A 13457-nucleotide genomic window follows, 5' to 3' on the forward strand; every position below is an offset into this window, starting at 1 on the left:
ATTTAAACTGAACCACAAGGGACTTCCCTGGTGGTGCGGTGGTTGAGAGTCCGCCTGCCGATGCAGGGGACGCAGGTTCGTGCCCCGGTCCGGGAAGATCCCACATGCCGCGGAGCGGCTGGGCCCGTGAGCCATGGCCGCTGAGCCTGCGCATCCGGAGCCGGCGCTCCGCAACGGGAGAGGCCACAACAGTGAGAGGCCCGCGTACCGCAAAAAAGAAAAAAAAAAATTAAACTGAACCACAGTAGCTTGATTTGTGTTTCTGAAGAATAAGCAGGATGAAGTAAAATCTGGGCCAACAGTAGGAAGAGATGGGGACGCTTATACAGCCGTTTGGCTTTGCTGGAGCCTAAAAAAAGAGGTGTGCATTCCAGGGACCGGTTTGCCGAGACTGTAGGCCTTCCAGGATAGGGAAGTTTGAGCTAAAAGCCAGGGAAATCCCAGGCAAACCGGGATGAGTTGTCCTTCCTTCTACTTTCTACTGCGCACTTGGGGACCACATGCAATGAAGGCTGTGGAGGGGTTTTAGCCAACTGAAGTGATTTAGCTGTGACATATTAAAATTTTTTCAGTAGTTTGATAAAGTTTACATTTTTAACTACAAATCACTTTCATTATTTCAGGCTATATATATCTTTTTAAAGGTTTGTTCATTCTCTCTCTCTCTCTCACTTCATTTCAGCACTTTGAAGGGCTAGCCTTCATTTCCTGTCATCAGGATCATGTAAAGGCATATTGATGTAGCTCTAGCTTCCTGTACAAGAGAGATAGCTCAGCAAACTAGCTATCGAATTCAACCACAGAATTTGTAATTGGAGAACTGAGTTCAGATCTCTTTACTCAGTTTAACTTTGAGCAAGTCCCTGTCTCTCTGAGCCTCAGTTCTTTGTGATTGAATATAAGATATTAACTTTAGAAAATGTTAGGCAGCTAAGTGGCTACTCAAAAGTGCCCAGATATATCCCTAAAATGAATGCAAGTTTGAAACTAGGGTGGAAATTTGTATACTAGGTGTCAAGATAGGTAGTCACAGCCTAGTTAGAAGATCCACACATGACTGTGGCAAGGATAGAGACAGGGTCAGAGAGTGGAGTTACTTACCGAACATCCACACCCACATAGGAGAAACAGCCCCAGTCATTGCAAAGGCAATAGAGAAAGAATCATATGCAACTGATGGCAGCTGTCACAGACTCAAGGGGATCGGTGGCTCAAAATAGGCACATTTGGACTGTCCATCTCTCTCTGGTAGGGCTTGCAACTGTGTACTGTATTGACCACCAGGGGTGGAACACAGGTACACCCTCTTTGTTAATTAGTTTTTAAAATCTTTTCTTGTAAATGTAGGAAAAATATAGAAAACACATAAAACAAAGCTCAATTAAATGAATTATCACATGACCAGCTAGTAAAACCACTACCCAGATCAGGAGTTAGAACTTCGTTAGCCACGCTGAAACTTTCTGGTGTCCCCTCCAAACACAGCCCCCTCTCTACCCCTAAGGAGTAACCATCCTCTTGACTTTTTTGGTAATCATTTTCTTAGGTTTATTTATCATTTTATCACCCAAATGATTTGCATACCCAAACATATAGCTTAGTAATGTCTGTTTATAAAATGTCATTAAAGTCTCTTTCAATCTGTAGACTTCCTAGCCATCATATCTCCCTCTCTCTAGCTCCCTTCCCCTCTTCCCTCTCTCTTCCTCTCTCTCAGAAACTGGAATGTGTATCTATCGATGTTGAGTTGCCCACAGTCTGAATTTGGCTGACTGCATCTCCATGGCATAATTTAACATGCTCCTTGGTCCTCCACATTCCATGTAATTTGCTCAACTTTGGGAAAGACTCGTTTTTGGAAAGGTGTCGTTTTTCTTCTGTCAGGGGGTACACGATGTCCAGTTATCTCCTGTGTGTGTGTATGCGTGAGTGTGTCATGTCAGCAGCCATTAATTCTCACTACTAGGTCCATTAAATAATTAGGGGCTGCTGGCATGGGCATGCTCTATCATTCCTGTTTTTGGTTTGTTAGCTGGCATAATTCTATAAAGAGAAACTTCCTCTCATCTACTATTTGGTTAGTCTAGTAGTACTGTTTATATAGGAAAAGCAAGGTAAATGCTGGATTCCTTTCTTTCATTTACTTCTCACTGAGCCCTCTTATATAGCACTCCAGATCTTGATGAACATCTCCTATTTTGAATGCCACTGCATTTGAGGGGAGTAAACTAACATAAATTAAAAGCAATTAAAATAAACAACTATATCTTGAAATATATACCCACCCCAACATATGTTTTTACACTTTGATGAATTTGTTCCTAAGGATATTTGGGAAGATAAACATCTATTCTCTGTTTATTTTTAACCCGTACTCTTCCATATTATTACTGTCCAAGACAGATAATATCTAATCTATTTGCATTGTTAAAACATTGTTCAGGTTAACTCATTTGTCTCTATTTGCTTCAAACTTTATATTCTAATACAAGATTTCACAGTTTAGTCATTGGAAAAATCTAACCCTCATTCTCTATTGAAATTTAGAGAAATTTGGAATTATAGTTCTTTTTTTCAAATCACCTTTCAATTCTCCAGGATGAACCCATTAGGAGCAAAAGATGGAAACTTTCCAAGGTGCATGGGCCAAGGGCAGCATTTGATAAATGATTGGAGAAGCTGCCTTTGCTTCCTGAGATAGAAATTAGAGAATAGCAGAAATAGTAATGAGTAAAGAAAACAGCCAAAAAGCTATTGCTGAAAGAATAGCTTTAATTTGAAATTTCTTACTTCACTGTTCGTTCTTTACATTTTTATGACTAAGAAAATATTTTAAAGCTGTGATTATTTAATTTTTCTTTACAAACCAACTACAAAATATTATAAGAAAGCCCCAATAAGCAACCATAGCTTCAATAATTGTTTCCTACTTAGCTTTCAAAACCTGTTGCATAAAGACTTTTATCAGTAAGGGAAGCAAACACTTTCATTGATAGATGAGTGAACCATCCTTGCCTTACTGCATTCTAATTCCTTGATCTGACTTTTTAAAGCACAGAATTTAAACATCTGAGAGTCATTAATTCTATCACAGCTCAGCAATATAGAATCCTTCAAAAAACCGTCAATGCTTGCTTTGAGGATGTGATCTCTAGCATAAGAACACTTCATGGGAAGTGGTGTAGAGAGTCAAAGAAAATTAAAATTTTAAAAAGCATCAAACATATATATTTTACAACTGCACCTAAGGAGGTTGCATCTGTTTGTGGCCACAACTGACTTTCACAAAGGTCCCCTCAAATACTTCCTTGAAATATCCTTTTCATAAAGGAATCAAAATAATTAATATTTACTACAAGTGGTTTCTAATTTGCAGGAAGTCCTGGTAAACTTTGTTCACATCAGATCCTCAATTATGATGCCGCTTTCATCTAGTTCTCTTAGCTTGGCTTTCATCCAGGCTGTTAGGTGAAATTAGGCCCAGAAAAATCGGATTATTACATCCCAAGGGAAATGACTGATAAGCAGCAGATGATTGCTTATCTCCTGGCTCCTTGCTGGTGTTGAGGTGTTGCTAGTTGCAAAGCCAATTTGTTAACAATTAGTACTCATTAGAATCATTTCCTGTTATCGATTCTAAACATTTGACAAAGCACTTTTAGGAAATTGGACCCCCAAAAGTAGCTATCCATAAGTGTTGAGCAATTAAAAATCTTCAGGATCCAATGTAATTCCTAACCAGAGTCATCAGTTTCCAAGTAATTATTTTTGCTTTGGAACCCACCTGCTATCCTGTCCAGTTTAAAGATGTGCTGGTACAAGGACATACTTCTTAATTAGCAGAGGTTGTGGATAAGTCAGTACAGGAACAAAAGGCATTTTCTTTTATTATCTGCTTTAGCTCTTTGCAGCATATCTTTAAGGGACAAAAAATGCCAGCTTGCAATACAATATATATATTGCGAGAGTATGAAATTAAATTCATTACTTCTATTATCTAAACATTTAAGTTTAGTTTTTAAGTCTGTGTTCACCTTTGTATATTATGAACTCTAAGTATAGAATCATAAATGGAGTCAATGTGCATTACATTAGAATTTAAATATTACCAGTGTCAGCTTTCTGAAATATTATATATGACTTTAATAAAATTAGCATAAATACTATATGCATTTGAAATTTTTCTCAGAAAAGTCATTGTGTTTATCTAATTTTTAAATATAGACCTGCATGTATTACAAGGCTGCAAATTTACATTCAATAGATATGCCCCATTATCTAATTAAAAAATTTATTATCTGTACAAGTATATCTACTGATACTTGCTTAAATGTTCTTTATTTAGATTAAGAAAATATGCCTTATTTCCTTCCTAGTAAGTAAGTAATGGTCTTTACATATAAACTATTCAGTTATTTTTGTAGGATCAGGATTAAAACCACATCACTCCCCAAATTTTCCTTTGCCTCTGTGTTTATTTTATAAATTTAAATAATTGCTCCTATCCATCTTCCCCTAGACTTAATAATACTGAAAATATTTCTTCTAATTGTGACAAAACATGGAGATGTGAACTAAGTATAATATTTCTGTTTCTGAATTTCTTACTCCCATATTAAAAGCTTACATTAATGGAGAAATTAAGTGTATGTTCTTCTTTGAAATGCCCTATGCTCAACCTCTCTATCCTTAATAAACAGAGATGGTATTGACACAAGTGAATTTTGTTTAACCACACTACATTTGCTTCTTAATTAGTGAATATTCATCTGTCACCAGCAGCAGCTATGACACCCCTCCCTGCTAACATGTTCTGTCATAAATAATCAATGAGGTACTATTAATATTCATGAGCTGGAATCTGTGTAGTCATGTGCACTGATGCAGAGACAGGGGGAGTGTTGCCATGAACTGACTGGAAACTCTGTGTGTGTATCCGTGAGTGCAAGATACTTAGGGAAAGCGAAGAAGAGCATGCTGCTACACAGCACCCTGGCTTGTGCTTCCAGCTAACAGCGGTTTGTCTGTGTTTCTGGACTGAAGTGACTGATGAAAAACAGTAGTCAAGTCTGGAGGGTGATTCCCTTTCAGTTCACTTGCCTTTCAGTTCTGGGGAAATTAGAAGATTTGCTCTCTCTCTCTGCTTGTTAGAATGGGCTGCAATTTGTGCACTTTTCAGAAAAGAGAGGAACACTACAAACTGCTGTATGAAGTTTCCCAGGTGAGTGCAGGGTCTGTTACCAGCAACTAAATAGCCAGGCTTTGTGTTTGTCTGAAAAATGGTAAATGAACTGTGGCTAGCTTTATTTTTTCTTTCTGTAGATTTCAGAATGAAGGGCAGACTTGCTGGCTGGGGGCTTTTTATTTTGGTTTGGGGTGGCAGTTTTCAGCTTCCTTGCCACTCCCCCTTCAGATGACTTCCTGTGGGATTCTTTTTAACAATTTTTTGTATCTACTGCCAAGATGTCAGTTAAGTAAAAGGAGTAACACTGAGATCCATGTCTGTAATATTTTGAAGCCCCTCTTTCATTTTGGAATAGTGTTGACATTTGAAAATCAAATGTATCATTGTCTGCATAAATATTGGGATTTAATAGGTCTGTGAGCTCAGTTATTTGGAATAGACAGGAAAAGTTTCTTGCCAAATCTTGTTAGTCAGAGGAATTATTTGACTAATTAGGAATTTGTGCTTTGGTTTTAAGAGGAAGACCTGGTATATTTGTATTTTATGAGAAAAAAATACATGCTATGTCTCGGCTTGGATTAAAAAAGTAGATAAAGGAATTTTCTTATCATTTGTTCTTGGATCCTTTTTATAATTTCTTTGTCTGTTTAGCACTAGAAATTAATTTCAAGAGCTTATTACAATATTTGTATTGTAATAAAAAGGAAAAATGTGTGTAAATTTGGATGTCCCTTTAATGTATATCTGAGGGCTTTTCAGAATAAAAATAAGAAAATGATATTCCCAGCCTTCAGAGTTTTCATAGAATTCTATTAATTCACCATTTTATTTAGGCAGGTTTCCCTGGGGGTGTATGAAGTCCAAATTTCTTGTTTGGCAAAATAAAGTTTATTCCTCCCTTCTTCCGGTTTGTCCCAGATGTGACACACTACTACTTTTGTTTTTAGATGATATTGCTGATGAAAGACAGTGTTTGGGATGTTGGTGGTCTGTGGGCACAGCGGTCGCCAAGTGTCCACTGCCTACTGGTTCCCTCAGATTTCCCCCGACGTGATTCATTTCACAGTGGGCTAATTACAAAGTGGATTTGCTACACATGAAACAGCCTCCTTAGTTGCAATGTTAATGCACATTTTCATGGTAATGTGATCAGAGGCTCATTAGCCACTTTCCAAAATGATCCTCTGCATTAATTAAATATAAAAATGACTCCTTTATCACTATAGAGAGGAAAAGGAAGATTAACATTGTTAATTACACCAGGGCAATACCTTTTGCTTCTCTTTTTACTATAAACTTGCGAGCCTAGGTTAAAATCATCTTCATTCCTAGATAAGCTCTCATCTGCTTGGACTCATGAAAACAGTCTCTAGGTGGAACACTTCCCTTTAGTTTGGTTTATAAGAGTTTGAGTTATACTATTGTTTTTCTTTGGGTGGTGGAGGAGCAGGGGAGTGGATTAATCAATCTAATTTTTCTCTGAATTACTAAATTGACATAAAAGTATAATATGGAGGAAGTAGTAGGTGGCATCTTCCCTGATTATGCCTCGGTTAAGCTGTTTATCTTCTGCTAAGAAATCAAGCCAGATTTCTGCATCCAGAAAGGACCACTGTGTTTGTTAAGGAGGCTTTGTTGTAGAATTTTAAAGTGCTTGTCTGTAGTTTTGCCTTTAAGTGCTTCCTAAATCTTGAGAAAATAGATAAGCCATACTCTTTAGTGCTTCCACCTGTACTCCTTCATCTATTTACTTTATTTTCTCTACTCCTGAATTGTAGTGCTTATGATCTTTAATAAAGGGGGTGAAAATGAAGTATTAGCTTCCATTTAACTGGCTTTTATTCGATAAGTTAAAACCCCAGCTTAAAGGTCTTGTGTGTGTTTTCCAAGGGGAGCCCTCCTACAGTTTGTCCTTAACTTTGCGCTCTATTTTATTGAGTTAATGGAATAGATAAGATATCAAAGGAAACCAGTGATAGGCTCATATCATACACTGGAGCCCCGTGTGGTGTTGCAGACTGGTTTCTATTTTTATTTGGAGGAGCAGCAGCTCAGAGCACACATGAAAGTGAGCATGTTCTTAACCAGGTGTTCACGAGGGCACATAGCTGCCCCCAGAAGAGAGGATACTATATACAAAAGTGACTTGGGATTGGAAGCCTGTGTATTTCTAGCTGGTAATATTAAAGCAAATTAGCTCACACAAACATCAACACCTGATGATCCAAATCATATGTATTTACTTATAGACGTAATTCCCAGGTCACCTGCCTTTTTGTTTCTTTTGTTATTTTTTCTTACAAGCTAAGGCAAATTAAAGTTTATCAGGGGATGTGAAAATTTAAGACTAGCAGTGAATACTACCTACATGACCAAGAGCAAAAAGATTATTTCTCTGTAACAGAATCATTATGACATTGAACTTTTTAAAATTTTCTTTCTATATTTCTAGATTTTGCTATCTGATAACATGGGCCAAGTAGAATACAGTTTCAGATTTGTAACAAAAGCATATGTGCTCACTGAGGAGTCCAGTGAAACAATCAGAATAATGTACCTAGGTGTGAAATGAGGTCAAGTTTAAATTTGGTTGATATTTTTTGTTCCTACAGAGGAGTTAAGGCTTTCAGTTGGCAGAAGAAAAAGAATGTTGCTTCAAGAAAATTATTTTCAGCTGGAGTTGGGCCAATCCGGCTCCAGTATGAACACAGTTGCGAGAATCTAGGGTTTGTGTAGATCCAGTAACCTTCATACCAAGCAATTTTCATGCATCTATTAACTCTTATATGTGCCAGGAACACAACTGTTATCTGCAGTGATTTATTTTATTCAAAGTAGGTTATTTATTAACCTCTTAAGAATTAATAAATGGGTAATTTGAACAAGGCCCTTCTATTGACACGAACTAAATTGCCTGTTTTGTACTAATCTGATTAAATAGCCAGCTGGACCAAGAGAGCTGTAGTAGCTTGTTAGGCATTTCGGACTTAAAAACAGATTTATTTATGAGGGAGATTGTATGGTAATATCTAAATCTGTTGACTTCTAAGTTTGATTTTTCATACATAAATCGAATGTAACTTTTTGATTGATTACATAATGGGAATTTATCAATGGGGGTGTTCATTGGTGTTGAACAACATGTTCCAAATGGGGACAGATATTGACTGGTTTGGCACAACTGGAAGGTCTCCCCACAACCTGCACCCATGAATTAGTATCAAAACTGAAATGGAACCTTCATGGACAGTGACAACAATTACAGTATTGACAGCAGCTGCCTTGGAACTGCTCCCACCTTGGAACTCTCATAGCATTTTGCTTGTGCTTTTTGAGTTTCTTGTTTTTTACATTCATCTGTCTGGTATTACCGTCAAGTGTGTGTGACTGAATTGTGCACTCCTTGAAGGCAGGTCAGGTGCTTGACTGTCCTTTAACCCCCACCCTGCCAGCAGACACTCACTGAGTCCCACCATGGTTCCTTGAAAGACCATAGCCTCTGCCTCAACCATAGCTTCTAGTGAAAGACCATATCACTCTGCCTGCCTCTCTGCCCCATACCTAACAGCTGATTAAACAAGGAGCAGTCACCTAGTACATGAAGTTGAGGGTGCAATTAGATTTTTTTCAGTCTCAGAAATATTTATTGGGAAACAGGCCATTACGAAGGGGATTAGAATGCAGAGGGAGAAAGAGAGAGATCGAGAGAGGGAGAAGGCTTTAAGTAGACTGGGAAGCTTGAGGGTCTGTGGTCCACCAGATCTACGAGGATAAAATATATTGAGAATCAGAGACACTTGAGAAAGTGTCTCTATGAGCACATGGGTCATGAGAAAGAGAAGCATAAATGATAAATAGCAGGTCTTCAGAGAGGCCTCATTTCCCCAGTTCCAGTACGTTTCTATAATAAATTCTCCATTCATTTTAACTTTCTTGAATGAGGTTATCTATCCTTTACAATCAGAGGAAAAAATGAGGACACATCACAATAATGTCTTGCTTTTGTCAACCAATTAGCAGCTGCCTTAAACTCTAGCCATGCTGTTCAGTTCAATAAACTACTTTCAGTAAGCTTCGATTGTCCAATATGTGCCAAGTCCTCACTTTTTCCATGGGGGATGCAAAGACAGATGTGACAGTCCTTGCTTTTGAGAAGCACACTATGGCAGTAGAAGGAAGACACAGAAGCAGAGAATTTTCATATAATGTGATAAGTGAAAATGTTGAATTAACAGAGATGTTGACAGACTTCAGGAGGAGTGCAAAGGGACTTGATGCGGGGTGGGGGCGGGCATTAGGGGGGATGAGAAGGGAGAGAGAATCAAAGAGATAGAAGGGTAAAGAAGTCCATGGAGGTGGCAAACAGGTGCTAGGTGTGAATGGACCTGGAGTAGGGGAACTACAAGCGACAAATGTTACTAAAACCTCAAGTAGCAGGCAAGCTCTAGAACATGGCCTGAGAGGTCGTGGGCAACACCAGGCTTTGGAGAGTATCCCATGTCCCAGGATTGTGTCTGTTTGTTGGTTTGTTTGTTTTTAAAGAGGGAGAAATCACTCTGTTAGAAGTTAAGAGTGTAGACTTGGCTGTGGTGTGTGTCTGGGGACATTGGACTTGGGTTGGGGATGGGGTAGGTACCATAGCAAAACTACAAGGGAGGCTAATTTGGAGGCTGTTGCAGAGTTAGTTAGTGATAGAAATCATGTAAAAGCGAGGACAGAATTGAGACCCTGAGGAGGTAAATTCATTAGGCTTCTGGCTTGTGAGACCAGGGAGGTATAGTGAAATTTACAGAGGAGAAATAAGAGAAGGGAAGTGAGTTCTGGAAAGAGGAGAGAAGGCCACTGAGTTCATCATGGGCTATCTGAGCAATGCTGGCAGACAGTGAATATTCAAAATGAAGACCTGGCATATATGTGTTCGGTGGATGAGATCACCCAGAAGGATATAAAAAGTGAGGAGAAAAACTGAACAGTGAGGAGAGTTGTGAACCAAGGACACAATATTAAGAAACACAAAAAGGAGAAGAAAGAAAAGGAGAAAAAGTGAAACTGTTATAGAGTGAGAAGGAAGAGAAGAATAGTGGGAGAAGCCAAGCAGAGAAGGTATTTAAAAAGGAGTGGCCAATGTGGTCAGACAGGATAAGAACTGCAGTGTCTTTGGATATGAAAATTTGTGGTATGCTGCCCGGGTGCCTCTTCAGGAAGGACTTGTTGCCCCAGCTGCTGAGAGCACTGTCAGCCCCTCAGGGACTGTCTTATCTGCAGAGAGCCCCTCACCCAAGGTTATTCCCCTCCCAGGAGGCTCAATCTCTCCAATGGCAGATGGATGCAAGTTTACATGGGCCTGGGCATCTCAGCCTGAATTGGGACCCTCTGAAAGGCAGCTCGAGCTCCAGAGCTCCCTGCAACTGTTGTTGGGCCTGCATCATAGTTCAGTTCTCCTTCTGCCCAGTCCTGCTTCTTTTTCCTCCCTTCCACAGAGGGAATGCTTCTCAGCTCTTTCCCACTAAATTCTGTCGCAGAATTGGCTTCCTGGAGAACCTAACCTGGAGCGAGGTCAGTGGTGACAATTACAGAGCATCTAAATAGAGAAATGTGGACAAAATCCAGAAAGTGGTGGATTCAAAGATGAGGCCGACTGCACTTTCAAGAAGTTTCTCTGGGATAAGGCAGATTATAAAAAATGGAGTTACTACTAACATTGGAGTACGAATTTTTTTAGCCCAGATTTTTTTAGAATGCAAAATAGCTTAAAATTGTGAATGTTAAAAATGAAAGTCGCCTTTACTTCTGCTTTAAAAAGTAAGATAAATTGATTTCACATTTGAACTATGATGTGCATAGGGTGGTGATAATATAGTGATTAAAAAATAAAACATGTACATTTAGTTAGATTTTACTTTATCCAAGCCTTTTGAAGAAAACCTTAAATGTTGGAGCAGTTTTTTTGTTTTTTTGTGGGGTTTTTTTTTTGCGGTACAGGGTCCTCTCACTGTTGTGGCCTCTCCCGTTGTGGAGCACAGGCTCCGGATGCGCAGGCCCAGCGTCCGTGGCTCATGGGCCCAGCCGCTCCGCAGCATGTGGGATCTTCCCGGACCGGGGCACAAACCCGCGCCCCCTGCATCGGCAGGCGGACTCCCAACCACTGCGCCACCAGGGAAGCCCTGTTAGAGCATTTTTGATATGAATAAAAATAAATATCTTAATGATTTAGGTAGGTTTAATAAATGAAGTGCCTTTCTCTACTATAAGGATCAGAATATCACATATTTTTTTAAATGTATACCTTTAATTTCTTCAAATTTTCACTACTTATTGAATTGTTCTAGACCCAGGAGAAGATCAGCTACCTCTAGGTGCATATCTTTCTATTTAGAGGAAATACTGGAGGAAAACATTTTCACTGGTTCCATGTTACACACAAAGGAGACATGTTGCTGAAAACTTAGCTAATAGATATGCTGAGATATTTGACTCTTCATCTCACCTGAATTTGCTAGTTAAGTGGGATAATCTGATTAGAAAATTCTTTAATTTCAATATTTGTTGAAAATAGTTCTAAAATACATTATTTTATTTACATGATTACATAACATATGCACATATTTATTCACTTCCAATCCTGTTAGATAGTAGCAAATGGGCTGCTTATCTTTAGCAAATTGTGATTTCAGAACTTTACAAGAGGAACTATTTATGAAGATTAACTGATAGTGAAAAATCTTTACACAACAGCCAATCACTGTTCAATAAATTCATTTTATGTGGGTATATTTTCATATATTGAATTTTTACAGGTCATTTACTAGGTATTCAATCAATCCTATTAAATGGTTAAGAAAGATACAAAAATTAAATCACTAGGTACTCAAGTAGAGGCCCTAGACTGTAGTTCTATGAAGGATTCTGCCCTTGAAAAGTTTATAATTTGTGAAATAAAGTTGAGCAGGTTGCCCAGAACAAGCTCTGCCTCAATCACTGTTTTCTCTCATAACCCTTTCTGCGGCACACACCATAAGAATTTTAGGTGTTATTCTTAATAAATGTCTTCTTCTTGTGACTAATAAGGATTTAGGTACCACTGGGTGGTAATGTTGTCTTCAGATTTAGAATTCTAGGTAATTCAAATACAACTGTGATTTTCATATCTTAATGCAACATTTCCAAAGTCATCCATATAACCTGCTCCGTCCATCTCCATCTCCCTTCCAGCTGTATTCGTTCCTTCTCTCTTAATTCTTTCACTCCCAATGTGGAGTAACAGCTTTAAAGTTTATTATGAAGTATTCTTTGTTTCTTTCAACAAAAAGCTTAAAAGGTAGCAGCCCCATATTCTGTGTTCCAACATATAACATCTAATTGCTAATTTGTGCCATTTTGTAACAAGCTATAAATCTTGCTTAATGGTAGTTTGGGTCCTAGTGAAGAATATCCCCTCACTGCTGCTTTATGTAGCTTTTTAGAAATACTATAGGAAATTTTTAGAAACTTGCTCTCATCTCAGTGGAAATTAGATTTTTTCTGAGCTAACCTTTTACTTCTAAGGCTCTTAAGGGTCTGTCTCAGGTACCTTTACTTAAATAATAAAAAGTTAAAAATTCTTTTCAAGGGTATATGAACAAAGAGAATTACTAAGTATGGTTTAAAAAATAATAAACCCATGGATTAAAGACCACTATTGTAATCAGTGATAGTAATATTTTCCTATAATTGAATTATGGTAGAATTCAGATATTAATGTTTTTTGATGTAAAGGAAGGTTTGGGAAACTTTGAGTAACCACAGATAATTACTCTGTACCCGCTTTGCGCTCAGTACTGTGCTAGATAGCAACAGAGGTTGCAAAAGAAGCATAAGCTAAGAAGCCAGTCTTCAAAGTGTTTAATCACAAAGCAATTAGAATATAAATGTGGAAATGTACAACCCTAACGTAGCAGACATTACAGAGAAAGGGCAGTTCTATATGGGTAAGGATAATCTAAGGGTCTTCATGGTTGTAGTGCTTATTTAGAGTGGCTTAGATTAGGAGCCAAGGTTTATTTTTAAATTCAGCATAATTATTGTATATCCAGTCAGCCATGTAGTATGTTTGGTGTCCAGGATTTATTGTAAAAGCAAAGTCATAGGATATTACTAATTGGACATATTTAGGGAAAATGGGACAAACGGCCTGACCAAAGCAGGATATGGGATGAGCAGAGTTGAGTATCTTGATCTTCCTGCAAAAATGAATGGACTTGGTGCCAGGCATCACTGCAGGGCTCTATAAACC

At 38.3% G+C, this 13457-nt stretch overlaps 1 protein-coding gene across 2 annotated transcripts in view; it reads left to right on the forward strand.

The window, feature by feature from the left end:
• PDZRN4 (PDZ domain containing ring finger 4) overlaps window positions 1-13457 on the forward strand; it is a gene marked incomplete at its 5' end in the record, with an annotated part of 372669 nt that overhangs the window by 222904 nt on the left and 136308 nt on the right. Inside the window, one exon of one of the 2 annotated variants that reach the window (XM_082666648.1) lies at window positions 5153-5221. The exons of the other annotated variant lie outside the window; for it this stretch is intronic. Within the exon in view, the coding sequence (XP_082522774.1) occupies window positions 5153-5221 (69 nt within the window). Of the gene's footprint in view, window positions 1-5152; window positions 5222-13457 lie in introns of those variants that run through there. 2 annotated transcript variants of the gene reach the window in all.

Source organism: Grampus griseus (assembly GCF_964374135.1).
Source record: "Grampus griseus genome assembly, chromosome: 11".
NCBI classification, from domain to species: Eukaryota; Metazoa; Chordata; class Mammalia; order Artiodactyla; family Delphinidae; genus Grampus; species Grampus griseus.